General features: G+C 49.4%; 11 protein-coding genes and 1 non-coding gene across 12 annotated transcripts; 6 read left to right on the top strand and 6 right to left on the bottom strand.

Moving 5' to 3' along the window:
• Positions 1 to 2,007: 2,007 nt before the first annotated feature.
• HO133_007285 (uncharacterized protein) lies at positions 2,008 to 2,395 on the top strand (the record flags this gene model as incomplete). The annotated part of the gene is made up of 2 exons (XM_037298176.1): positions 2,008 to 2,257; positions 2,319 to 2,395. 2 exons carry the CDS (start codon positions 2,008 to 2,010, stop codon positions 2,393 to 2,395), a joined length of 327 nt encoding a protein of 108 aa, XP_037156811.1.
• A 225-nt stretch (positions 2,396 to 2,620) lies between these two features.
• On the top strand, positions 2,621 to 4,263 carry HO133_007284 (uncharacterized protein; the record flags this gene model as incomplete). The annotated part of the gene is made up of 4 exons (XM_037298175.1): positions 2,621 to 2,667; positions 2,723 to 3,517; positions 3,572 to 3,596; positions 3,646 to 4,263. 4 exons carry the CDS (start codon positions 2,621 to 2,623, stop codon positions 4,261 to 4,263), a joined length of 1,485 nt encoding a protein of 494 aa, XP_037156810.1.
• A 661-nt stretch (positions 4,264 to 4,924) lies between these two features.
• Positions 4,925 to 6,480, bottom strand: HO133_007283 (uncharacterized protein; the record flags this gene model as incomplete). Its single annotated transcript, XM_037298174.1, has 3 exons — positions 4,925 to 5,396; positions 5,453 to 5,818; positions 5,885 to 6,480. 3 exons carry the CDS (start codon positions 6,478 to 6,480, stop codon positions 4,925 to 4,927), a joined length of 1,434 nt encoding a protein of 477 aa, XP_037156809.1.
• Positions 6,481 to 8,353: 1,873 nt separating this feature from the next.
• Positions 8,354 to 9,617, top strand: HO133_007282 (uncharacterized protein; the record flags this gene model as incomplete). The annotated part of the gene is made up of 3 exons (XM_037298173.1): positions 8,354 to 8,721; positions 8,786 to 9,142; positions 9,203 to 9,617. 3 exons carry the CDS (start codon positions 8,354 to 8,356, stop codon positions 9,615 to 9,617), a joined length of 1,140 nt encoding a protein of 379 aa, XP_037156808.1.
• Positions 9,618 to 10,784: 1,167 nt separating this feature from the next.
• HO133_007281 (uncharacterized protein) lies at positions 10,785 to 11,707 on the top strand (the record flags this gene model as incomplete). The annotated part of the gene is made up of 2 exons (XM_037298172.1): positions 10,785 to 11,242; positions 11,362 to 11,707. The coding sequence occupies 2 exons, from the start codon at positions 10,785 to 10,787 to the stop codon at positions 11,705 to 11,707; spliced, it is 804 nt and encodes a 267-aa protein (XP_037156807.1).
• Positions 11,708 to 13,044: 1,337 nt separating this feature from the next.
• HO133_007280 (uncharacterized protein) lies at positions 13,045 to 13,620 on the top strand (the record flags this gene model as incomplete). The annotated part of the gene is made up of 1 exon (XM_037298171.1): positions 13,045 to 13,620. The coding sequence occupies one exon, from the start codon at positions 13,045 to 13,047 to the stop codon at positions 13,618 to 13,620; it is 576 nt and encodes a 191-aa protein (XP_037156806.1).
• Positions 13,621 to 14,439: 819 nt separating this feature from the next.
• Positions 14,440 to 15,102, bottom strand: HO133_007279 (uncharacterized protein; the record flags this gene model as incomplete). Its single annotated transcript, XM_037298170.1, has 2 exons — positions 14,440 to 14,703; positions 14,767 to 15,102. 2 exons carry the CDS (start codon positions 15,100 to 15,102, stop codon positions 14,440 to 14,442), a joined length of 600 nt encoding a protein of 199 aa, XP_037156805.1.
• A 751-nt stretch (positions 15,103 to 15,853) lies between these two features.
• HO133_007278 (uncharacterized protein) lies at positions 15,854 to 16,344 on the bottom strand (the record flags this gene model as incomplete). The annotated part of the gene is made up of 2 exons (XM_037298169.1): positions 15,854 to 15,880; positions 15,937 to 16,344. The coding sequence occupies 2 exons, from the start codon at positions 16,342 to 16,344 to the stop codon at positions 15,854 to 15,856; spliced, it is 435 nt and encodes a 144-aa protein (XP_037156804.1).
• Positions 16,345 to 17,944: 1,600 nt separating this feature from the next.
• On the top strand, positions 17,945 to 18,427 carry HO133_007277 (uncharacterized protein; the record flags this gene model as incomplete). The annotated part of the gene is made up of 2 exons (XM_037298168.1): positions 17,945 to 17,988; positions 18,106 to 18,427. 2 exons carry the CDS (start codon positions 17,945 to 17,947, stop codon positions 18,425 to 18,427), a joined length of 366 nt encoding a protein of 121 aa, XP_037156803.1.
• A 921-nt stretch (positions 18,428 to 19,348) lies between these two features.
• Positions 19,349 to 20,907, bottom strand: HO133_007276 (uncharacterized protein; the record flags this gene model as incomplete). The annotated part of the gene is made up of 4 exons (XM_037298167.1): positions 19,349 to 19,462; positions 19,517 to 20,431; positions 20,483 to 20,743; positions 20,800 to 20,907. The coding sequence occupies 4 exons, from the start codon at positions 20,905 to 20,907 to the stop codon at positions 19,349 to 19,351; spliced, it is 1,398 nt and encodes a 465-aa protein (XP_037156802.1).
• Positions 20,908 to 21,942: 1,035 nt separating this feature from the next.
• HO133_007275 lies at positions 21,943 to 22,025 on the bottom strand. Its single transcript has one exon. It is a non-coding gene; the product is annotated as a tRNA-Gln (tRNA).
• Positions 22,026 to 22,199: 174 nt separating this feature from the next.
• HO133_007274 (uncharacterized protein) lies at positions 22,200 to 24,661 on the bottom strand (the record flags this gene model as incomplete). The annotated part of the gene is made up of 2 exons (XM_037298166.1): positions 22,200 to 23,441; positions 23,501 to 24,661. The coding sequence occupies 2 exons, from the start codon at positions 24,659 to 24,661 to the stop codon at positions 22,200 to 22,202; spliced, it is 2,403 nt and encodes an 800-aa protein (XP_037156801.1).
• Between the last annotated feature and the right edge of the window lie 984 nt (positions 24,662 to 25,645).

The raw sequence follows: 25,645 nt of genomic DNA, 5'->3' as shown, positions 1-25,645 counted from the left end.
CATGTCGACTGAACGATCCAATGTACCGCTTCCCTGGAAATCTGTCCTTCCCCCAAGACCTCAGAGACCCCAGCTCAACCCTGTCGATCTGAGAGCCTTAGAATATGTCAGTTCCTACGACCCCAACCTCATGTGTGCAATCTGTTACTGTCCATTCGTCAATGCTGTCAGACTACCCTGCGAGCATGTCTTCTGCCTACGCTGTGTCAACGATGCCATGAAGATATCCGGTATTGGCTTTAGGCCATCATCAGTGAATTGCCCGTCCTGCCGCAGGATGATACACACAAGTGAAATAACTTCAATGCCTAAGATTTTGCATCGCATGCTGGATGATTTGATGGTCAGATGCCCTCTGAAAGACGAGGGATGCAACGAACAAGTTCAGAGATGTGAAGTGCAGCAGCACGTCGACAAAAAGTGCGCATATTCGGAAGTGGAATGTCCCGCGGAAGATTGTATGCTTTCTATACGACGGAAGGACGTGGAGAAGCAACGATGCTTACATGTCATGCTGCAATGCGAGGACTGCAACCAACTCTTCATGGAGCGGGACCTTGACTCTCATCGTACCCTTCACTGCGAGGCTGGTCGAACGTCATGTCCCGATTGCAGTGCTCAGGTACTGCTTCGTGATATCGGCCAACACGTTGAACGCTGTCCTGATGCTATCTACCCATGCGCGGCAGCAGAATACGGCTGTGACTTTTTTGCTCGGCGCGCCACTCTGGACCAACATTCGAGGGCCTGTGCATTGGCAAAACTCGTTCCATTCTTGCAGACACAAAATGAGCGTCTTGGTGCCCACGAAGCTGCCCTAAAGCGCCTCCGTTACAGGAACTCCATCCTTGAAACATCATTCTCAACCCTTCAAGAAACTCTTAGTCCCTCTGCAGACCTTGTCGAGGCTCCTTCGTCTTCAGCTTCGGCCTCTGACACCGGTCCATTCGACTCTACAGCCCATCATCTTTTGTGCCTCCAAGAATCGCTTCGTGAGGAAGTCAGCCGCGTATCCGCTGCCCTGTCTGAACTCGATGCTCGGACAACGATGACTGTCATGAACGAGAGTCTGCGTGTCAAAGAAGATACCTCACACATGAATGCTGCGATCGGGGCCATGCGTTTGCAACTCCATTGGCTTGTGAGCGCGAGACTGCAGAATCAGCAAAGGGTGGCTATGGCAAGGAGCCAGACCGGAGGAGATCTTGACGCAGGTACTAGTACTTCGTCAAGGTCACAAGGTCCGAGTGGAGGTGTTGAATTGCCCATCCGAAGGCTGAGTGACTTGACGCGGCAAGAGACCAAGCTCTGAGGGTCGTGCTGGCGATGCGTAGAACTGTGTTTTTAGTGTCTAGAGCTTCTTGGGACCTCTACACTAGATAAAACAGCACAGATATCTCTACGGTAGTATTATTTATAAATTCATGCATGCACCTCAGATTTCGGTAAAACTTACTCGAAAATAAAGATCTATTATCATTGTTGTGATTTGATTGGTTACCGGCTGGCTGATGACCCGTCCCTGCAGATTGTCTGATCGTCTGACTTCAGCTTCGCGTGGTACCTCGGGCTTATACCTATTGCGGGAAGGATTCTCCCGATATGACGTCCTTTCCACGCAGCCTCGTGGAAGTTGCACGTAGATGCGGTGTGGGTGACCATGGCTCGGATTCGCGAAAGTCCGACCGGTTCCTGTTGTCGAATATAGAGTCTGGACAGTGTTGGGTCGAAAGCTGAGCGACAAGGCATGGGGCTCTGCAGGATCCAACCACTAAATGTCGCTGTTGAACTCACAGCCTTGGTGAGTCAGAATACATAAGCCGCATTAACATGGGTGGGGGGGACTTGGAGAGCTGATTCTGGAATCATAAGAATGCGGCAATCCTCTCGGTTTCAAACATCGGATCATATGCGCAGTGCGCTTTCGCCATCTTATACTTCTATAACATCCGCCAAACATCCTTTCCTTGACTCCTGTTACGAGTTGCTCAAGCTTCTTGTCCCATCATGAATGCATCGGTCAACACCAGCGCTGCAGCACCGGGCAACGCCAGCGTTGCAGAGTTCCTCACAATGGCAGCACACCAAGCGCATGGCAACTATGGAAATTTGACACTACTGTGGTTCAACGCGACGGTCGGGGCCATTTTCATAGACCCAAGCATTACAAACGTCTCTGTTCTCAACCCGGCAATTGGAGATCTGTTCGCCCCAGACATCTTTAGTGTTCCTCAAGCGTGTGCATACCCTATAAGTGGTATGAGAGATGATCCATGTTTTTTTCTTCTTTTCTGTGACTGCTGACGATCTGATTGCAGGTCAGTATGGCTTCCTCAATCGACTATTGTACTACTGCTTGATACTCTTTGCTGTCTTTGCGGCATCTAATTCATAACTTTGTTGGGTACGTTCATTCATTGTTGCCGATCACTGTCGAGTCTTGAGTCGCCGATTCCGCGACGCTACCATTGCCCCCCCAGTTTCGTGTCTCTGATGGTTCACAAAACACCCTCAGCGAAGAGATACTGACTTCATCAATGCATAGGCAGCTTTAGGTGGGCCCTGTCTTAGCCTAGTTTTTTGCTAATGGACTTGCTCAAACGTGCAATTAGGCATTGCTATGTCGTACTCAGCCGGCGCCTGCTTGCACGCTTTTGCTCTGTTCGCGTAAGAGTCCAATAGTACTTTCTGCGTCTGCTACTTAGCTGATAGTCCACTGTAGGCGTTACAAATACGACTGGCCAGATAACGACACTACGGCATGGTATAGTACGATGGCACCAAAGTACTACGGGGACATCGATCTGCAGGGGATATTTCCAATCCATGTTGCTGGCTGTATAGCTCTGCCCCCGATCCTGAACTGGTCTTATCTTTTAAGGGGGTCCAAGGGAGCGAAACCGGTGGTCATATTATGGGGAGCTATGATGTTCGCAGCAGTAATCCCGAGCTTGATCTTTAGCGTGAGAGGATTTTCCCCTTTCGAGGTGACTAATGAGGTTACTTATTGTCCCACAAACGCAGCTATCAACTGCACTTTCGATGAACTTTACAACGATGGATATGGAATCTATTCTTCGACGACCTACGATCGCTGTCAATGCAACGACACTTGCGGTGCCGTAGTTCCTAACGGCTCTCCATTCAGAAAAGGCCAAAGCTTGCAAGCAGTCCTGACGTCTGATCGATCGAATAACTTAGGCGAGAAGTCATCCGTTTACTACGCATTTGTTGTAAATGCGCTTTTCCTCCTGTTCATCCTATCACACGGCATTCTAGGCCTCATAGAAGCATCGTGGAGTCAACAACATATACGAGACACCATCTTCCGACGGCTCAGTGGGGCCACCCGACGCAGCTCACGAGAAAGTCTATCCTCAAAAATACGGCACCACATGGGGAAATGTATAGCAGGTTTTCTCTTTGCTTCTGCTATAGTAGTGACGGTCTTGTGTCCGCCTGTCTTCATCAGTTCAGTGATCATCAACGAGATCGTGACATGGAGCTGGCCAGTCGCGTAAGTATCGTCCAATTCAGAGTCCTAGAGTCCGTCATTGATTTCCACGTTTAGGGAGGATTATGACGCCGTGGGACAGGTAGGAACCGCTGAAAAACAAGCCAAAAGACTCTGCTAAGATATAAAAGTGGGGTCCATGGGTTGCCGCAGCCTTTGCAATCATTGCGGCTACTGTCCAGGCGATAAGTGAAGCCTGGCAAGATCGAAAATCAACCAAGTCTCAAGTGGCGGTGTCCGCTAGTGTAAAGGAAAAACGAGGTTCCTTTAGAGATCTATGGATGGACGTCCGTGTAACGCTCCAAGACTTCAAGTACTGGATTGTTCAGGGCTCGCTCCACGAGCCATTGAAACCACCGAAGGAATCTGGTGGGAAAGTTGACGCCAAAATGCCTGCCAAAAAGCCTCATAGGATGTTCAAAGAAGTCCAAGTCTCAAGCTTCCATTGCGACAAATGCAGGAAATTGGCCGGGTCGGTCAAGTATCAATGTACCGATTGTGACCAGGGCTATTGCACGAACTGTTGGCCTCGAACGCAGAAGCGCGGCGCACGCCTCGAGGATACTGCCGAGCAGCCGTCTAATTCCAAACACCTATCGATACATAGAGGCAACCTAGATCCGCTTCACTCGGCCCTCTCTTCCCCAGAGATATCTCCAACGCAGACGCCAACGGAGGATGTGCCTCTCCGACATATCGAAGAAGGCAGAGTCGCCCTCTTACCAAACATCTCGCCATCGCTCTCTTGACTGTGTATGTAGACTCTAGGGCTTTTTGGGACTCCACGCTATGTGAATAGGCAGACTCGGGGTAGTGAATTCAGAGGCACGGATATATCTACGGTACTAATAATGAACTTATGTATGCATCCGCTCCTCCGCTTTCAGCGAAATGTGCTCCGAATACCGAGGTACGGACAATGCTTCCAAGAAGTCAACCACTAGCAGCATGCTCACTGATCAGCACTCGCCACAACTTAGGATGTGATGCGCATGGATTATTAAGGCTAGTCGCCAAGTCAACTAATGCAAGCTCTATCTATTCGTTGTCGCTGCACCCAACAAGGAGTATCAGTCGGGGCTGCTGCAAAGAAAAGCAACGCATGCTTCCGACAAGCAATATCAGTCGGGGCTAAAAATTCAAATCGCAAGCTGAAACAAAAAGAGTGTCTTTGGCAAAAAATGGCCTCCAAACGCATGCTAAGGCTCCACGCTGCAACCAACCGACAAGGAGTGTTATGAGTCGGGGCTAATAATCAGATCGCAAGCAAAATTAGGAAAAGGAGTGTCTTGTCGGATATCAAATCCCCAAACGCCGGTCCGTGCAGCCGTTTTCAAATATCCGTCTCACCCCACCCGCATCTCCTTTCCATCACTGCCCTCCACACCTTTCATGCACGTTCTACCATTTTCAATCACGACGTTGACGTTTTGCCACCTTTTCTTTTCCTTTTCCTTTTCCTTTTTCTGTTTTCGGTGGTGAATTAGAACTAGATTCTCGTCGCCTAGCCTTGCCTTTCCCTTTATTGGCTGGATCGTCGCTGGTGGTCTCTCCAGGAGGTGGCGGAGACCCTGCGGACTCACTCCTAGCGTAGTCATCATCATCGGTGAATTGTCCGATATAGTCTGGAGTCTCTGGAATTGTCTCCTTCCCTTTGCCTTTTCCGCTTGACGCCTTGCTGCTGCTTTCACTGGGGGGTGCACTGGGGGATGCACTGAGGAGTGCACGAGCTGTCATGAGTTCGAATCCGTAACTTCCTTCAATATCGATCAGCTGGCTTGGACCTGGCGCGGTGCGCTGACTTGAACTTGAAGCGGTTGCCGTCAATGATAATGCTCCAAGACTTGAAGTCATCGCTGGAACGAGGCCGCTTTGAGAAGCGCTGTTACAGATGTAAGCATTTCCTCCTTTCCCTCAATAGAACATAAATCAACTTACATTTTTGTATTGGGCCGAGCTTTCAGTCCAAGAACTTCTACCTCGTATTTACTAATCCACTGCTCGCTCAAAGCTTTGAAAAATGGTTTGTACTTTGGATCATTAGCCACCAAAGCTACATTCTGGGTGTCCTGAAGATTTGGGTCTGCAAAGATCACGGAGAGGCGTATTGCGCGAACAGCCCTCCAGTTGTAATAGTGGCTGAAAACTTTTCTGGTATCCTGTTCTCTCAACTTTTCGTTGTCGCGATTTGTGCCCCAATTGACTACACCGTAATGGGCACAGGCCTGGTAGCCCTCAATGGAATTCGCGTTCACTTGATATGCCCTAAGCGTAGAATCAAGAACCAACGGTGGCCTCCCTATGCTGCAGTGCAGCAAAAAAGAGTTGATTCAGCAGTATTCTAGTCCAAAGAACCAAGATCGGACTTACAAACCAACAAGGTCTTCGGCTCTAACTTTGGCTGCGGGGTCAACAGCTCGAAGTTGCTGTAACCAACCATCAACGTGGCGGCACCATTCTTCCTTCACTGTGTCTTTCACTGTGTCGGTCATGCTTCGGAGTGCGATTGTGAGCTCATCTGCGGGGTCATCGAATCTTTCGAGACTTAAAAATCTTGCGTTCGACCGAGTGCCGTAAAAAACCATGCGCATTATGCCCACGACTTCCTCCCGAACCAATTGCCTTCCAAAAGACTCGTACCACGTGTGGCAAACATACATGGAGAAGATGTGTAAAAGAGTCGTGAGTTTGACAACTCTGGGCGCTAATCTGATCTTCAGAAATGTCTCATATCTTGATGTCATAGGGATGGCTGGAAGTATTGGAAGCTGTTCCTTCTTGCCGTTCGGCCATGTTAGGTAGGGTTGGTCTTGCCCGACGCCATCGGACCCTATAAATGAATACCAATCGACGGTTCCGCGGTTCTCTCCGATACCAAGTGGCTCCTGTCCACCACCTGCCGCCGCTTGTCGGTTATTTGAAGACCCTGCTTCTGACGTGAGCTTGGAAGCTATATTGACCGGCATTTTGGCCGACATTTGGGGCTAAGATGTCGTTTGAATCAGATGGACAAAGTGTCGGTCTCCAGAAAAGGAGCTGGAATAGGGTAAGGATGTGCAGCTGTTTGATAAGGAGTGAGTCTGCTTTCTGCAAAGAGTGTCTTATGAAGTGTGTGTGTGTGTGCAGAGAGAGTTTTATGAGGAGTATGTGTATACAGAGAGTGTCTCATGAGGAGTGTGTGCAGGGGTAAAAGTATGCTCAAGGTGTCTTGGGAGGATCTTAGGAGGAGTGTGTGGGTAGATGGAAGAATAAGTTGAAGGTGTGTTATGAGAAGAAGGACTGCAGAAGGGGGGGAGAAGCCTTTTATAGAGAAAACACCGATTTGCTGCCTTACTATTTTGTCTATTCTACCCCTGACGCTTTTTGGAGGGAGTATATCTTGTTTGAAGTGTGTAGGAGGTAAAACTTCTTCGGCGGAGGTGGTCGATAAAGGCGGAACGTTTGAGCTGCCCAATTGTACCAGTTTTGTTTCGGATGCTTGGTCAATTGTTTGACGGAAATGGCGCCGCGATTTGGTCACCTTGATTCCAAACGTTTCAGCGCTTCATGCCTATTTCTAAACTCTTGGCATGTACTGCATCAGCGCCAAATGTTTTAATCGTAACGTTTCGAGGCTATGCCGCGCTCTCTACGCCGAGGTTCCGATGCACTTTGGAGACAGTGTCTATGGGTGGCAGATCTACTCCAACCACGCTGCGACACCGCGTCTGTGTCTTCGCATTGACGCCCACGGCTGAGGCACAAGGAACGCTGTCACAGCGGCCGGGGATGGAAAAATCAAACATAAGGTAGTGGTATCGTTGAGGAGATCGTGGCGAATGACTGTTGGGCGACAATTTTGAAACAGGAAAACCTTCGAGGCCGAGCTTTTGTACGCTCGGTTTCATGCATCTTTGCCTGATGTGCTCATGGATGCTGTCACAGGAGCAGCCCCAGATGGGCATACATTAGGCAGCGGTATGGTTTCGAGGACCAGTAGCGAACCATCTCGGCATGTCAGGGCAATTTTTGCGGCAGGCTTTTGTACGCCGGCAGCCGCACATACTTTTCAGACCCACATTACAAACATGCAGACCCACTCTAGGCTGGGACACCCTCTCCTTCGGCAACAGCTTTGCCTCATTTCCGTCGCCAGGGAAACTGAGAAACACTCCTGCAAGTTCGGAGGCTCAAACACCTCAGCTCTCAGATACAGACCCACTCTAGGCTTCGAAACTTTCTCTGTCACCAATCATAATACCGCATCTCTGTCATCTGGGAGCCTGAGACACGCTCTTGCAACGTCAGAGACTCGAATACACCTCAGGTCTCAAACAGTGATGTCTCTCTGAGCATGCAGCCTCCCATTTGGACGCCTCTGCCTTCGAAAAAGGGCGAGTTCCATGGCTGCACTGTCTCAGAATCCTTGTACTCTGAACATCGTGCAAGTGCCGAGGGAACTATGGAGGGGATGGTGAGGCAGTATGTCTGTCTTTCTCTTATGAAAGCTGGACTCCTTCCCTCCATCTTCTGTTTTTCTCTTCATACTCCTCATCGAACAAGTTCAGCACGCTCTTTCATTTGTTCCCGCACTCCTCATGATACAACATCAGCACGTTCTCTCACCTACCCACACACCCCTCATAAGACACCTTCGAAAAATCCTTCTGTCAGTTGTTGCTCTCCTCAATAAAAAAATTAGCACGTTCTTTCATCTGTTGATTCTCTCCCCCAAAAGCCACCTTCGACACAAATCACACCCTCTCATTATCAAAGTTCCGCACATCATCCTCTTTGACCAATTCCTTTCCCTGAAGACCGGCAATTCATCCATCTTATTCAAACGATATCTCTGCCAACATGCCGAAAAAGCCCGGATATGTGCCGTCCGCGGGCGGTCAAACTATCTCCACTAACCGGCTCGAACGTATCTTCGTTGCCAACAATCGGTTCGATCTTAGGGGAAGGCCTCTAGTTCAACCCGAGGTCTTTGGGATAATCAGCATCATGTGCGACCTAGACGACTCTCCCCCCTTGACCAAGTTGTTGGAACATTTCGACAACCCCAAAGATCCATTGACAATCAAAATCAGAGCTTTGGTCGAGCAAGACGATCAACACCAACAAGACCTAAAGGACGAAGTCGGAAACCTACTTGAGACATGGAGGGCAAAAGACGAGGCAAATGGCGGGAATGCTACAGATAGAATGGAGATTCTCGAGGGGCTGTAAGTCCAGACATGATTCTACCAACTGTTACATCGCTGAATTCTTCTTTTTGCTGGATCATAGGCTAAAGAGACTGCCAATGCGGTTCTTTGTCATGCCTGAATGGAACCAAAAAAGAATCCGGTTTGAACAGCTCTGCATCCTATACCCTTTATACCATTTTTGCCGCGACGACAAAGACAACCACATAAGCGAATTTGTGGCCATACAAGTTGCCCGAATTTATGTGTTCAAAGTCGAGGCCGGTTCAATTCGTGTATTCGAGTTATTAGCAACACCAGAAAAAGATATCACCAAAGCGGTGGCTGAGGTTATGATGGACAGAGCAATTCTGCTTCACTTTGCTAACATGGCTCATGGAATGCATGTGCGATATACACAAGACAAGGGGTTTCCATTACCTAAGCTTAGTCTACCCCCGTAAGATGATCCATGTTCTATTGGCGCAGAGGAGAATATGCTTACAAGTTGATCCAAAAGCGATCCTATTGCAGCTGTCACCGAAACAATGAGGTCCTCCACCTTAACAGCAACCGCTTCAGCTTCGGGCCAGCCTACCCGAGGAGGTCCGCATCGCTCAGACATCCATGATCTTCTGTCAGGTCCCTCCACGGAAGAGCAAGGCAGGGAAGAAGAGAAAGGGTCAAGCGAAGAAGAGGAAGAGTCAAGCGAAGAAGAGGAGGAACAGGAAGGGCGAAGGGAAAAGGCAAAACAGCCATTCTATCCCCACAATGTTCTGTCCACCCCCAGTCCAAGCGGAAGCAAGGAGCCAGACAGCACCATCCAGGGCAAGGGCAAGGCGAGGGCATATGAGTCTAGTTCTGAGTCACCAGGAGACACATCTGGGAAGGGGAAAGGAAAGGCTCCAAAAAAAAACCGTCGTAGTGGAAAATAGTGAGATGAGGGAGATACGGGTGGGTCGAGACGAAGATGTGAAAACGGATACACGGACCGGCGTTAGGGCATTTGATATCCGACAAAGACACTCCTTTTCCTAAATTTACTTACAATTTAACTATCAGCCTCAATTTATAACACTTCTTGTCGATTACAGCGTGAAGCCTTAGTATACGTGCAACGACTATACTTTATCAAAAACACTCCTTTTATTTCAGCTTGCGATTTGAATTTTTAGCCCCGACTAATATTGCTTGTCGGGTATAGCGTTAATAGAGTATCATGCATTGCTGGCATTTCTTGCCAAGACATGATTCTAGTTTCAGTCGACATATATGCTTGTCACCTCCACCCAGGACACAACTCCCTCTACCAATATCAAACGATTGTAACGATTCAAAGTATCAATTCAAAGTATCAAAGGAAAAAGCTTCGGCCTCCCACGGCACATCTCACCCTCGCCCTCTGATGTAACAATATCTAGACTAAAGTTGGTACAATTGAGCATCTGAAACGTTCCACCTTTGTCGACCACCTCTGCCTAGAGCACATACCCCTCTATCGATCTCAAACAACTGTAACAATTCAAAGTGTCAAAGAAAGTAGCTTCAATCTCCCACGGCATATCTCACCCTCGCCCTCTAATGTAACAATCTCGAAACTAAAATTGGTAGAATTGAGCAGCTGAAACGTTGCACCTTTATTGACTACCTCCGCCGTAGATATTTTGCCTATCACACATCTAAAATAAAACATACTCCCTCAAAAAGGTTAGAGAAAGAATGGACATATCTGCCTTTTTCCATAAATGGGGCCTTTCTCTTCATCTGCTGTTTTCCTTCTCACAGCATATCTTCAGTTCATTCCTCTATCTGCCCACAAGTTCCTCACAAGAACACACTTCTCATAAGACACCTGCAATACATTCTTTTATCTGCTCACACACAGACACTCCCCATAAGACATCTTTCGTACATTCTTTCATCGGCTCACAGATTGTTGATAAGACACCTTCAGTATAATCCTTCATCTGCTGATTCTCTTCCCAAAAGTCTTCCTCGCCCTCTCCATTCTGAGATCCACGTATCATTATCCTTGATCGACCCATTTCCTGGTGACGGACACTTCATCTATCGTATTCGAGAGCAAAAACCTCGGCACCATAATGGGACCCATAGTTACAACGCGAGAGGCAACGCAGCAGCTCATATGGTCGTTAGTACAAGTGTCGAGCGGCGCTGGGGAACAGCTACCAGCGCTCCCAGAGGTCCCTTTGATGACGTCTGACATGCCATTGCTTTCCGTCTCTCACATGCCTGTTCCCATATTCTCCATCGCCTTCGCTAGCTACTGGTGGGTTCGGCCTGATGGAAGATTATTGACTTTGGAAGAGCTCGAAGGCATATTGCACATCTTCTACCCCGACCAGATCTTCCACGAGCAACACCGTCTTCGACTATTCGACCGATTGGAGAGCTCTGATGCTGAAAACACGACACGGGTACTCAACTTTCTGGACGAGCAGAAGAAACAAGACTTAAAAAGACTGGCCGAAATCTGTTTCCAACACTTTCTCAAGGTGACTCCCGGCGCCCAGAGTAGAGCGCAGAATCTCATTGGATTGTAAGTCGGGATGTGATTTTGTGGAAAGATGTTTGCTGACTTGTCGTTTTGCTGCCTTGCAGTGAAGGGAGGCTGAATGTCTTGTGGTGGATGCGGTCGATGTACGCTTTTGGGTACAGGAAGCGACCGACCATCGACGGTGAAGAGTGTCGGGATGACCAACTTTACCTCATTCACTGGCTCTGTAATGAGTGCACGGACGACGAAGGCGACCTACCGACCGAGTGGGATGTTGTAACAATGGTTGGCCACCATTACAACATCGACATTCGCATTGACCAGAGATTCGAGCCCTACGTAATCCTGGCAGATCCAGCCAACTGGGCCTCCAGGATGGTGAGTAATGCATTGAGGGATGACAAACACGCAACACACTTTGGACGCAAGGCTGATCTTCTACATCGGGAGTGTACCAAATTGGGACTCTTGATGAACCCAGCTTTAATACCAGAGGAGGTCGAATGAGTAGTGTGGAAGAAGACAGTGAGACTCGGGGGATGCGAGTGAGACGGATTATTTGATTTGCAAACGTATGCACGGGCCAGCGTTGAGGGTCTTGTTTTTCTGATTTTCGGCAAAGACACTCTTTTCATGTCTCAATTTGGCTTGCGATCTAATTGTTAGCCCCGACTAATATTGCTTGTTGGGTACAGTGCAAAAGTACTTATCATGCGTTGCTGGCATCTCTCGCCAAGACACACTTTTAGAGTAATAGTTTTCATTTTTACATGCATGCCACCTCCGCCGAGAACATATTCCCTTCTACCAATTTTAAATAAATTCAATGGTTTACATAATTAAATGATGGACTTCGGCCTCCCAAGCCACATCACACTCTCGTCTGATGCAACAAGCTCGGTGGCAATGGAAGCGCAAGACGAAGGCCATGGCTTGCAGCGGGATATTTCGATGACCTCGAACGGATTGATTAGACGTGGTAGGCGCTCGCCTAGTGCGCAGATAAGCGATCGGCTGCTGCCAGGCGCATTACATTCTCCATACCACAGCCATCAAGCATCATTGCGTGAGCACGTGAGCAAGCACCTGTTTGTTACCCTCTGAGCACACCGCCTGGACTTCCTAGGCCTACGCTCATCACGATGGACTTGGAAGTTCGACTAGCTACGACAGAATCGACTGCTAGCTCGTTGCGAGTAAATGAGGAAATCAATCATAGCAAGGGAGAGGTAGGGGTAGAGACCTGTGAAAGCCCGATACTTGTCGTATCAGGAAGCCTCTGAAAGAGAAAAACAAGACAGTCGCTGCCCTGGTCATGAATGGGTTAGAGAAGAATGATCCGGAATGCATGCACATGTGTAAACGATCAAAGTCCTTCAGTATTTGTGCTTGAATCTCTTGACTAAAGCATTACTGTATTGCATTCGTGTTTGTCCTGCTAGGATCCTTCAAATACGTATCTAAGGTACGATTTATACCTGTCTGCTACCTGGCGAGGCTAGTATGCGCGTTACACGCTTCTTGTCTCGGCACTCTCATGCAGGATCCGCACCTTGCACGTGCTAATAACACTTTGCCATCAGCCTAATATTTACACCTTCCGCTCTCCTTTGTCGTTCTGCTATTTCACTGTGAGTGTATGACTCACGTTGTGTTGGTGCATGAGTAACGACCAACGCAACTCATACAGTCAACCTGATCGTCACAGCTGTACCGCTCTGCCGTGTCTTCCAATCAAATCCCCTCCCAAGTGTATGGTTCACACTCCACAGAAGCAACATACCTCTTAAAGTCATACCCTAGACATCGCATTTCCACCGCTCTTCATCTTACTATCACCCACCATGTCTCTCGAATCTCCACCCGACGAGATTCTCCTCCAGGTGCTCAAAGACCTAAACCCACCTGGCGCCTGGGATGATTTGGCGGCATATAGCCTTGCAGACGAAACGCTTCACCCCCCGCACTCCTACCAGACGCCCGGTTGGAAACCCTCAAGATGCGTATCGTATACCGAGTTCAATCGTTCCTGCCAGTACTGGGCAGCGCTGCGAAAGGCAGACCTGGTTATGCAGGGGATTTCGGCTAGCAGTCATCATATGCGTGAAGTATCTTGGGACATATTGGTCCTGCGTGCCATGGGCACATCGCTTCTGTCTTCAACGACGCAGGCTTCGGCTGGTTGTCTGACGTGGAAATTAATTTCGCGGGCAGTGGATGAACGTGAAGAGTTTTACGGCCGCTTGTTGGAGCCTATCTTTGAAGACGAAGAGGAAGAGATGAGGAAGAGAGCACGTGGAGAGCTATGGTGGGGTTTCCTCCGAGATCCTAGGATAACTGGGTGGCTAACGTCTGGACGCAAGATGACGCGGAAGGAGACCATGGCTTCGATCTCTTACCTGAACCACCGATTCTGGTAGCAACATCAGTGCAGCGACTGTTTCATTATGATTTTTTCTGTTGCCGTCCTCTGGCGATAAGTCAAACGAGCAAAGCTTTTCAATGGGCTACCAGAACGGCAGCAGACACCTTACGGATTGAATGGATGTGTTCGTGCAGGAGCTGGCAGCGAAGCCTTGTCTATCGAAAGCCCGCTTCGGTTCGATCCAAACGAAGGCTTTGATTGAGGGAGAGAGCGCCTAATACTTTGCTCAAACGTGTCGGGGCAAATGCTGTAACAACAGGCAATCTTCCCACATTCCCTTGTTCTATCCAAAAACACAGTGCATGGTTCTCCAGAGCCTTCAGTCTAGATTCAACTGATTCACTGTACACAGTCTTTTCTTCGTCTTTCTTATTCTGATACCAACTCTCCACCTCCCACGCTCCCCCGTGACGTTCTCATGTAAACCTGCATCAGCGTTTGTCTATTAGTGAAGTCCCATCGCGACTACTCGTCGAATAGAAGTAAGCAAAGCCTCATTCCATCCTCACCGGGATTTGCAGGATGCACACATTAGGGCGTTGGAGGGATGAGATCAATTACGACAGAGTCAATTCGAGCTGAGAAGACAAGTGCGAAATTTTCGATGAAGGGCCACTAGATTTGCTCTTCGTCTCGGGGAAGCTTCTGTACCCAGGAGACATTCAATTCCTTTCTGTCTTGACTGCTATAATTCCCGCAGATTCGACAAGTTGGAGCTGGATTGGACTGAGCGGTTGCGTTGTTGCCAGTGATCGAATACAACTTTCTCCTCGCAGGTATCCTTCCTCTCACCTGCTCGCAACGGAATCCCAGCCTACACCGTCACCGCAAGGACTTGAGGTGGCAGCTGCTCTGGCGTCTCGAGTACCACCAACCACCTCACGAGCCACTTATCCTTTCCAAACCCGATGTGACCGTCTCTCACGAGTTTTCCGGGACGTCGAATAATATGCCTGCACCGCATTGCTCGACGTGTGTGATTGTATCCGACATAAAGCCAACTCAATGGATCGAAGTGCTCCGCTGCTTCTTTCGCAACAATATCGCTTGTAATCGTACGCATTCCTCCCTGGAAGACCTGTCTGAATGAAACACCGGTGGCCAAGGTCTTGCTGGATCCCCAACTGCTACGGTGGTAAACCCGTTCCAGCTTACGCATCATGCCCGTCTTTTCGACGTAAGCCAGACTGAATTCATTCACTGCATGGAGTATGAGGCCTTTTTTCTTTTCTTCGGTGATGAATCGAGAGTGGCTTTGTGCCAAGCTGACTGATAGAGCATGGAACAAGCGGGGAACCTTGGAGAAGTTTACGATATCGAAATGAGCGCTTAGCAGCCTGTCATGCCAGGCGCTGTCTTCCTGACAATTCGACTCCATGTCAAAGGGTTGGAATGCAGCTGGAGGATACAGATGTCTTAAGATCCGTAGTAGAAGCTCCTTTGGCAACTTCTCGATCGTGCCACTATCGCCTGGCATTTTGAAGGATCAAGAAAAGGAACAGCGGACGAGAGTGAGTTTACAGACAAGTTCTGGACGTGCGAAAGCCGGATTTATATTGACATCCTGGACGGGGGGTGATGATCGGGCCGCGGACGAAATCTGAATGCGAATGAGCAATTGCGCGACGGATGTCGAACAACCCGGAGTACTGTGTACTTGGCTGAGACAAGGACGGTATGGCAGACGAAAACGACTAGACAGAAAATTTTGAAGTACGAATGGTTCATCCTTCCCTTCAGTTGAGCCGGGGGTGTGACAGGTACCCAAGGGGGCTTCCGGGGAATGCCAACAGTTTTAGAATATCGAAAGATTTCGATCTCTTGGCATCTGCGTCGGATCGCCCTCCACCTATCTATAGTAATCACGCAGTAATAACGCCGGGGCCGGTGACAAGTGACCATGTCAAGCGTTTCAAGGATTTATGAATACGCCAAACAAGAACTGCGCAAAAAGCGTCAAAGTTCATTCAGATCTCAATTTACATTGCAACAGGTTTGGGGGGAGGAACCCGACGCAGATGCCATTTTATCGACATTTTTTTGAACACGCTAAGTATGTATAAAGCTTCCTACTCAGTCTGACTGTCTCGTACCATTATCACCTTACTTCAAAACGTACCATGCCATTACTTCCACCACTATTACTTTGTACCATTGCGTAGAGACCTCGAAAATATCAAAACGGTACCAAACATAGGGCAACAAATTGTCATTGGTCCCTTGCACGGCTAACTGTGTACAAAGAATCTGAGGCACTGTGAGGAACAATCAGTAGCTGCCGCACAAGGTGTCCGTGTGAAAGGATACTCACCTCTGCTGGCCCCAGGAGGAGACCATAACACTGGTTCGCAACCAAAGTATTACCATTCGAATTCGGGCTCGTCGTTTCGTGGAACAACGTGCACTGCTCTGGGTCGCCGTTGACAGTGCCCATACCCCTTGTGGGTCCGCTGAAGTCGAGCTGTTCCTGGAGGGTGGTAGCTCGGCTGAGGGAGTAGGATAAGATTTGCATGGAGTTGTTGTCGAAGTTGGTTGTTTGTACGTTGTAAAGCAGCGGTGTAGTGAAGTTGATGCCGGTCCCATTTTGGTTGCAGTTCAAGCCGTCCGAGACGGTGATGATCATGTTGGAAGCTTGGGGGTTTGATGCTGAGGTATTCTGGGCGAGAGTGCCGGCACTCAATGCCAAAAAGATGGAATTCACAAAGGTGAGGGAATGCATGGCGGACTTGAGTTGTACGGCAGATGTAGATCTTGAAAATTAAGAGATTGAATGGAGAGATGGTTGTGTCTGTCGAGACTGAGAAGGTTTTATCATGGTTTATGTAGACAGCTTCCCCGTCACTCTTCGGACAAAAAAAGGAAGACAGCCTACCTGAGACTAGACCTCGTCCACAAATCGAACTCTTTCAAGGAGTCATGTTCGTCAACCATGGCCCTCAACGCGAGTGTTTGTTCTTCCATTGACGATAGAGAGGGTCGGTCAATTTCTTGAAGTAGCTAATAAAGCATCTTTCTTCGGACAATATTAAGACGTGACAATATTAAGGGCATGCCATACTAAGAGGTGTGGAACAGACCCGATAAAGATAAAGCAAAACAAGGTTAACAAACTTAGTTTCTTGCTCCTTTATCCTGGTGCAAGCAGATTAGCCGCCACAAGCGCGCGCCGAACATCGAAGTGGCACGACTAGGTTACATATTTCTCCATCCTCAACAATCGTGGTTACAAGCAACGTTGCTGTTTGATGCGCTCTTCAATGAAGCCCGCCTGAAAATAGTCAAAGCCATCTACCCTTCTGGGACATTTCCAAGCTTAAGCTCAGAAGCCCCAAGCTACTAGCTAAGGTAGCCGGCTGGGATAATCAAGTACTGAAAGCTGACGTAGATCTAATGAAGCTCTCTAACATGGGACCCCATTCAAAGCATAAAGCGACGCGGTTTATGCAAAGCATGCACGCTTGATGGCTTTGGAGCGACACGAATATTTGGAGACATTGGACTGACTATATATTCGATGGCCCATCAGGATATGGCGAGGTGTTCTGGAGTCCTACGAAGGAAACGTCAGACTGGTACGAAGTTTCCAACTGGGTATTTTCCAGCGAGTCTTTGGACGTTTGTGGAGCGCGACCTCGAGTATCAGCCAGAAATGCCTGAGGGCATCTGTATGCATTGATTGCACTTCGCATGCGTTATCAATTTAATAGTGGGCTGTCCTTTAGCTAAATTTCTGAGCTGTCCCGGAAAGGTATCTGATAGACGACGAGAAACATGATCATGGAAGCATGCAGCAGGGCATCTTTAGAGTACGCATCAAACCCGATGCGCCTGTCTCGAATCAGTCTACAGTGGGTTATCTCTCAGCGAATCCCCGGGCCTTCCTAAATACGATGTCGACAATTGGCAAGAGCCGTTTTCAACGAAGCACGCAACGCTGCACTTTTATAGACAAAATCTACTCCACATGTTTAATCCGGGAGCCGGTTGATTTTTTTATCTGCAAGATGCAAGAAGCACGTACGGGAGTAGGAACATGATTTTCACAGGTCCAGGATTTGCGTTGAATAAGAGATCACGTTTCTTCCAGTAAATTCTGTTTAAAACATGACACTATTACAATCATTTGCTCTGCGACCATCTCACAAACCCCATCTCCACCACGCAAACAAACACCGCTAGCAGTTAAACATCCACTTTATCTCCTCTCTCTCAATGTTTTTCCTCATCAACCGAGAAGCAAATTTCACAAAACTCGCCAAGCATCATCCATCAACAAAGCCTATCAATCCATGAGCTGTGGACCTTCCATTTCAGCAAACATGAACACATCGACTCCACCAACTGGCTCAACAGCGGCGGCCCTGTTTGAATCTACTGGCCCCCGACTTCCCCCACCAATGGGTCGCGGACCTGGCAACCGGGTTGTCTCTCGAAGGAGCAGAACGCAACAGGTTCCAATTTTAATGAGACGATCGTGCAGCCCTGACGCGACATACGTGCCGGAACCACACCAAGTTCCGATCGGCATTTGGTCCGGAGTTGAAGACGAACAATATACGAAGCAGCCTGACGAGCCCATGGCGGAGTTTGACGCGGAAGTGCCTATCCACAGCGGGAAAGATAGCGAGGAGGCATTGATGGTTTTGACGAAGAGACGAGCGGAGATCAGGGATGCACGCAGCGTCTCCAGCGTGCGATTGCTCTTTACAGTTTACGAGCTGGTGTTCAGGAATGGAGGAAATGAGGAGAGCAACGTGGGGAAGAAGACGAGAAAATGCGAACGTTCCCCCAGCCTGAAATGAGGTCGCGCGGTACTATTACAAGCCCGGATTTGATCAGAGCGTCAAAGAATTGGGAAGGCGACTTGATTCCATCCCCATCAACGCACCGATCCCTCGCATCTCAGAATACCATATGGACACGCACAATCTCAACCCTGCCTCCACATTCCCAGCATCCCATCATCCCTCCGCCACAGCTTCGCTCGGCACACCCTCGCGATCCAACCCACTCCCGTAAACCACCGCACCGCACCCCGCAACCCAACCCCATACGTATCCGTCCCCCAGCCCCTACGTACATACATACGCTGCCAAGCACGCTCCCACAAACCTTCCCAAGGCATCCGAACACCTCATTGCCGCAAGATCGCAAAGTCCTCTACCGGCAAAGCCAAAGATATACATCATAATAACCATTCCGACCGACTCCTTTCGCACGCTCTGCAACCGATAGCACAGCCAGCCAGGTAGGTACCTATTCAGCACGGCCATCTAAACCGGTCTGTCGGGAGGGAGTTCAAAGGACGATGGATCCGTTGGGCGGATAGGTGCGGGAGCGGGAAGAATGATGTCTGCCGATTGCGGTGTTCGCGTTTGTTAAGTGAGGGATGGATGTTTGGTCTGGATGGTGAAGAGGGCGGATGTGATTTGTTTTCTTGTGCACTACTTGCTGAATGAATGAATGAATGAGACGAGAGAGTGGGGGAGGGAGGGGGGGAGGATTGGAGTTGGGAGAGTCGTTGTTGTAAAAGATCTGCAGGGATCTATATGACTGCCAATTCATGGCGGCTGTTGTCTACAGAGAGATCGGGGTGGTATCTTGGAGTATGGAAACGGAAAGGATAGCACGTGAGGTTGTTATCCAACCGCACAGCACGAGAACGCCGTTTGCCATGGCATCGCATTGGATTTATCATCGCTCTAGAGTTTCGATTCCTCCGTTTACATCACATGTTCGATCTCGTTCATGTAAAGCTTGACGTGCGAGTCCATCTTCAGATACTGGTCGTGAGCCGAGTGGATCTCGTCCTCGATATTCTCTTTTAGGTCGGCCATCTGACGTTATCTGATTAGTGGATGCGCTCATGACCGCCCGGATATTCAACATACCTTCTTCTCCGTCTGCTCAATCCTGACCCTCCTCTTCTCCATCTCCCGTCCCTTATCCACCCGCTCCTCCGTAAGTCGGCGGTGTACGCTCCTCAGCTCCTCCATCTTCTCCTTCGCCGACTGCGCCTTCTCCCGGCTCCCGTTCCTCACCGTCTCCGTTCGCTCCAGCCATCTTTTCAAGTGCCGTTGCAGCACCGCTTCCGTTCGCTCGACTTCTCGCACGTTGTTGCCCCGTTCCGAGAGGGCGTCCCGTCGTTTGGCGGCTTTGAGGTTTTCTTCGTCTTCTTTGTGTAGCTCGTTTGAGATTTCTTCCAGGATCTTGGTGCAAGAGACGACGTCGTTCGTTACTACGCCGAATGTGTCGGTGCTGGTCTGGAGGGCTCTTGTTCGCTTCTCTAGCGAGTCGATCTGTGATCTGTCCCGTCCCAGGTTCTCGGACAGCTCCGTCAGATTCGCCTGTAAAGCAGCCGGCGACTGTAAAACGTATGGTCGTAGCTTCTCAGACTCTTGCCTCACTCCGAGACATCTCTCCGTCTTCTCCTCCAGCACGCCCGTCAGCCTGCCCTTCTCGCCTCGTACTCTCTCCAACCGCTCCGCCACTCGCTCTTGGCCCTTCTTGAGCTCTAACAACCGCTGCTTCAGCTCGTCGTTGCGCTTCGTTTTCTCCTTGACCTGTTGATCCATTGACTTGCGCTCCCGCCTCATCTCGTCAAGCCGTGACTCCATGTCTTGATTCTCAAGATAGAGCGTCTCAATGCGGGATTTGGTTCTTTCGGCCTTGTTGAAGTGCTCGTCGATAGTAGCGGTCTGCGACTCTCGGAAACGGACGAAGTTGATGACGTAGGAGAAGATCTTGACGAGGCGGTCGTGCGTAGGTTTGAGCAGGTCATTGAAGGAAAAATCTGCAATGCCGCACTGCAGACCCGTTAGCCCACTACACATACAGTACCCAGTGTGCAGTCCTACCTCGACCAGCAACTTCCGTAGCGACACGTAAAAGCCCATCAAATTCCTCGTATCCGGCGGCACGATCTCCATATGTTCCCCGCAAACATCCTCCGCAGCAGCACGCATGGCCGGCTCCACCGTCTCCCGCGTTGTGTTCATGAGTAATTCCGCAAACCATTCGAAGATCTTCTGTATCTGCTGCGGGTTGGGTTTCTGCAGGTCCTCCAGTGAGAACTGGACGCCGATGTCGCTGATGCATCCGACGATTTCTCGGTCGGGCTGGTATCGCGCCGTTAGCGACTGCAGTGTGGGATCATGGAGGCATTGCGACATACCAGGCGCATCATGACGTCGGGGTCAATTTGTTGTTGTTTCCCTCGGCCGCCAGTTGGCTGGCTTTGGGAGCGGAATTGCTGGCTCATGCGGGCGCTGTTGTAGTCCATTTGGGCTGCGTAAAGGCTTTGCGACAGGAGCTTGTAAGGAAAGAGCAAAGCTCGAAAATGAGGTGGGTGTGTTTGGTGTTCTGCGTTTGCGCAAAATGTAAACAAAGGCCTTGGACCCTCGGAAGTAAGAAGTGGCAGGGTCTCTAGCGTTAAAGCTTAAAGCTCACATACATTTGACCAATCATATCAATGTACCGAATTTACAATTCACAAAACCACATGGGCGTCTGTTGTATTAGTATTGCCTGTATATCCGATTCTAATACTTTACCCACGAATTGGTTCTAATGATGAAACCAAGAACATACATAGAACTACAGAATGTCCACATTGCAGCCTCGCTCACAAAAAAAAAATGCAGCTTTCTCGACCAACGAACAACAACCCAGTCAAAGTCTTTGAAAGAAAGACCTACCGCTCAATAGACATCTGTACACCAAGCAAGCCGCAACCGTTCATCCCCGTCTCAAACACCCGTCCACCATAGCTAGATCTCCGCTCTTCCTCGGACCATTTCCCAAGCCTCAACTCTCATCCTCCTCTACTAGAATCCGACGTCGCATATCCCATCAACAAATCTGATTGTTTGTTTGAATGCCAAATGCCACGCTCCGTATGTCACATTGAACCGATCGATCTGCGGCAGCGATCGGGGGGAGTCGAAGCCGTTTGGGAGGAAATAGAAAAGGTCGTTGAGACAGGCTGATGTGTTCGGGCTGCACCTTTCAAGTACTGAGCCATGTTCTAGTACCGAACATGTCATTTGTGTACCACGAAATGTCTTCTAAATCAATCAATATACACAGCGTTCTATTACCTACCTAGTTCAATCCATCGCAGTTGACATTCGCAAACTCACAAGGGATGCTTGCTTGGTTGCTCGGTGGCGAAAAACGAAGAAGGAATGAAAAGGTCGATGACGGGACCTCAACTCGCCACGCGTTCCCGCGCACCGATCGACCCCGCCAAAAACAAAAATATTCGATCAATGAACAAAATAACAAGCAAGCGAAGAAAGGAAAAAAAGGTTCAGTGAGGTCTTGCCCAGATTCGAACTGGGGTTGCCGGAATATTGGCCACATCAAAATCCGGAGTGATAACCACTACACTACAAAACCTAGTTTTTCAGCGACTTTATTTACTCCTATGTCTTTATATATCTTTGCCTTTCCATCTCGGCTGCATCTTCTCGTCTCGAACTCCTAGCGCCATCCACAACTTCCACATTCACCCGTACTTTTCGCGCTCAATTTGCGAGAAAAAAAATTCGATGTTACGCTACCGTCAAATCATCATACGCACTCTCCTCCGTGACCCTTCCCCAACTCCTGCCATCCCTCCGGTTTCCTAACCTGCCCGTACCGCGTCCAAGCGCTCATGTTCCAGAGCTCCGCGATCTCGAAATCCGTCAGCCCCACCCTTTTCATCCCCAGGATACGACCCCGCAGCCACTCCTGCCGTCTCTCCAGCGCCGCCCGCCTCGCCAATGAATCATCGCGCGATAAGCTACCGACGCTTTGCGCGCTGTCCGGAGCCGACGCGGGTTTCCGCGGCCAAAAGGACCACCCGATCCCGCTGAATGACAAGATTACCTTCGGAGTAGCGGGTTTCTCCGGCCAGGACGGAGCGCTCTCACCCGCATTGTCGCGCTTCATGGCGGGCTTGGCCTCGACGATTGTGACGTTGGGGACAACGATCCGGAAAGCATCGTCATGCAACGCGCATGCGCAATGAAGGGCATTGAGCGCTATGTTATGATGTTTTTGATCCCGTCGCTGCCCCGCTCCTACGCCGTAGGTGATGAGGGAGTGCAAGCGTTGCGGGTCGGCGAAGCTGAAATCGAAGACCTTGAAGGACATTTGTGTGCATGCCCCATCAGAAGTGGCTGGACCCCAAGCAAAGCACTTTTGGTACTGCACGTTTCGTGGGTAGGTCTCCTGATTCTCAGTCGTATGGGGGAATTGGAGGCCGCCCAGTGCTGTCTCTTGTGGAATTGCACGGCGGTGGAGAGGACTAGATGGATGGGTGCCACCCATGTGCTGGTCGAGGGACGTGACACGCTTCCCTTGGACAAGGCGGCAAGGTCGTAGGATTGCATTTTCACCGAATTCTTCAGAGGTTGCAGAGACGTTTATCGAGATCTTTTGATTATATGATCTACAGGGTTCATAGTAAATCGCTTCTGGGATATCGTAAATGTAGAGCTCGGATATTGGTTCCTCAAAATCTGTGGTCTGCCAAACAATGGCGGCTCGAATACTCCCATCTTTAACAGTGGTTGGTGCGACCGCGACATTTTTATAGACCGAATTTGGTCGAGGGCGGGACAAAAGCGCTGTGCCCGTGAAGTAGTGATTGCCTCTTTCAGAACCATTTGATAGAGATCTTGACTGCGAATAGCTGGCGTATTGAGACCGCTTTTCGGAGGGGTCGACTTCCATTATAACATGTATATTGCCGGTTTTCGTCTGCTCAGCCAGGAAGCGAGGCTCTGCGTGTTTGCGGAGGCCTTCTGAGAAACAAACATGGCGAAGCTGCACCATATTAGCATCGTAGTGCCAAAGTTCTAACGAAAAGTGGGTGATGCACATACTCCTCCGTTCGGCGGAAAAGGTGTCAAAACATTCCAAGACTGGTCGCCACTCGGGAGGGGCTCAGGAGGTCCATCGACTCCTGGGATTGTGAATCTGTCAGGTGATATGCCAGGTACTTTCTCCAAAGGTTTCAACATTGTCAATGAGAACCGGGAATCAGACTTCGAAAAGGCTTTGCGAGCAGTCAATGAGTAAAGCCCAGCAGTATCGCCGATCTCTATCTTTAGTACCCATTCCGCGTGACGTCTGACTTCGGCTACACCCATGATACGCAGTGCGCCTTGGCCTCCAACATTGTGAATGGAGCCAGCATACCATGGAAGGTCAGCCGAATCGAAGCGGTAGATAACCAATGTGTTTTTCAAGCGATTCCCTGTACTTTGGGCCGAGTCTTGTAGCTGGAAGGCCAGAAATCCATTTTGAGTACCCGTCCTCGTGGCAGCAACAAAAGCGGGCCTCGTCAGTGTCGAAGATGGCGACGGTATTGAGAACTCCAAGTTTCGCGTTCGGAACCGGGTACGCCAGGCGTCTGGGTGCTGGGAAGTCGCAGGTAGGTCGCTGTCACAATCCAGATTCTTCAGAAGATCTCGATGGCTAATTTTACCCCCTGGTGATGCATCCAACGGTGGCGTTTTCTCTTCGACGCCGAGAACTGAGGCTAGTACCCAAGTATTGGACAAAATCCTCGTCCGCCAACCTTTGCAAGTGTGCCTAGCAGCATCGAGCGCTGCCGGTGACAGGTATGATAGTATCAGGTCTGACACCTCCGAAGGCAATTTGAACAGGAGACCATTAGTGCCGCGCGAAAGGGTATCTCCATGACCCTCTGCATGGTAGCAATGGGCATCGCTTGCGCTGTCAGTCTCCGCAGAGTCCCAATTCATCGAAGCGTTGTTCACTCGACATCGGGCATTGTTCCCGAAGCGGTTACCATGACAGGGGCACCCGTCTAGGCAATTGTTATCATTAGCGGGCCGGCCGAGTGTTGGGGCTTCCGTGTTCAATTCACACGTCTCTGAGATGTAATCCTCAACCGAGGCTGGAAAGGAAGGGTGAAAAGCATCAACTAAAGGAGAGAAATCTGAGCCACTCCGTCCTGCACGATCAAATAATCTCGCCCTGCTCTGCGCCACGGGCTTGTGGAATCCCCGAACCGACATCACCGCAAATATATCTGGGGAGGAAAGAAGATAAAGTCACTTAACGAAGTCACTAAATGTTTTGAGAGTTTTCCTTTAGCGACTACGCGATCGGGTATAAGAGCACCTTAGGCTGCAGCCATTGAAGCTGAATAAGCACGAAGGCTACAGCAATGGGCTTCTTCATACGTGTCTTGATGCCAATTCATCACATGATTCGTTTCGTGTTCTCGAAAGCAATTCAATATGACAGAGCTTTGAACTTTCTGGCTCAGCCTTACAGACTGACTGCAGGTGGCTGAATAAGGATTAGGTTGGTAGCCAATAATGAATGGGTGGGGTTAAGATTTAAAGTAAAGTAGAGTAAGATGAATCCAAGGGCATGGCAGGGTCGCAAGCGAAGGCTCAAGAGTCAAAACGAAGACGCAGGGATGCCAAGCTGCCAAGCTGCCAAGCTGCCAAGCTACCAAGCCTGTCATCACCTTAAAAAAAGAAAGTTTGGATCTAAATTGACGGACCATGTTTGAGATACGGAGACCATCATACCGGGTTAGGGTAAATGTAGGGTAGCTGGGAAAAAGGTTGGCAGAATGTGCCATTTACTCGTAGCATTGCGCTGCCAAACCCCCATTTTTAACTTGGATTGATTACAGATTATTGAAGTAAAGTAATGTACTGTAGTGATGAAGCACAATTCATCATCTCTATCAAGACATCGTCGATCACGAACTGTATGCAGTAACAATCAACTGTGATAGCGCTAGGTATGTCCGTAAGTGCATGTCGCTTCGAATCACTATGGATGATTGTGTTGTGTATACGAGCAATGTTGATATGCAGAAACGCTCTCACGTTTTTCCATGTGACTTGTGGGTTATTTCGGCAAAACGTGCTGAATTAAATAAAGCTTCACTCCACTCGTGCTACTCTCCCAGACCGATACGGGCATCGGGAGCCCGCCAGGAAAATAGTCATGTAATGCCGAGAGACTAACAAGCCATCCCG

Source organism: Letharia lupina (genome assembly GCF_014066315.1).
Source record: "Letharia lupina isolate WasteWater1 chromosome Unknown contig_3, whole genome shotgun sequence".
NCBI classification, from domain to species: domain Eukaryota; kingdom Fungi; phylum Ascomycota; class Lecanoromycetes; order Lecanorales; family Parmeliaceae; genus Letharia; species Letharia lupina.
The sequence above is the reverse complement of the archived record's forward strand: the minus strand, read 5'-3'. Positions and strand labels throughout refer to the sequence as shown.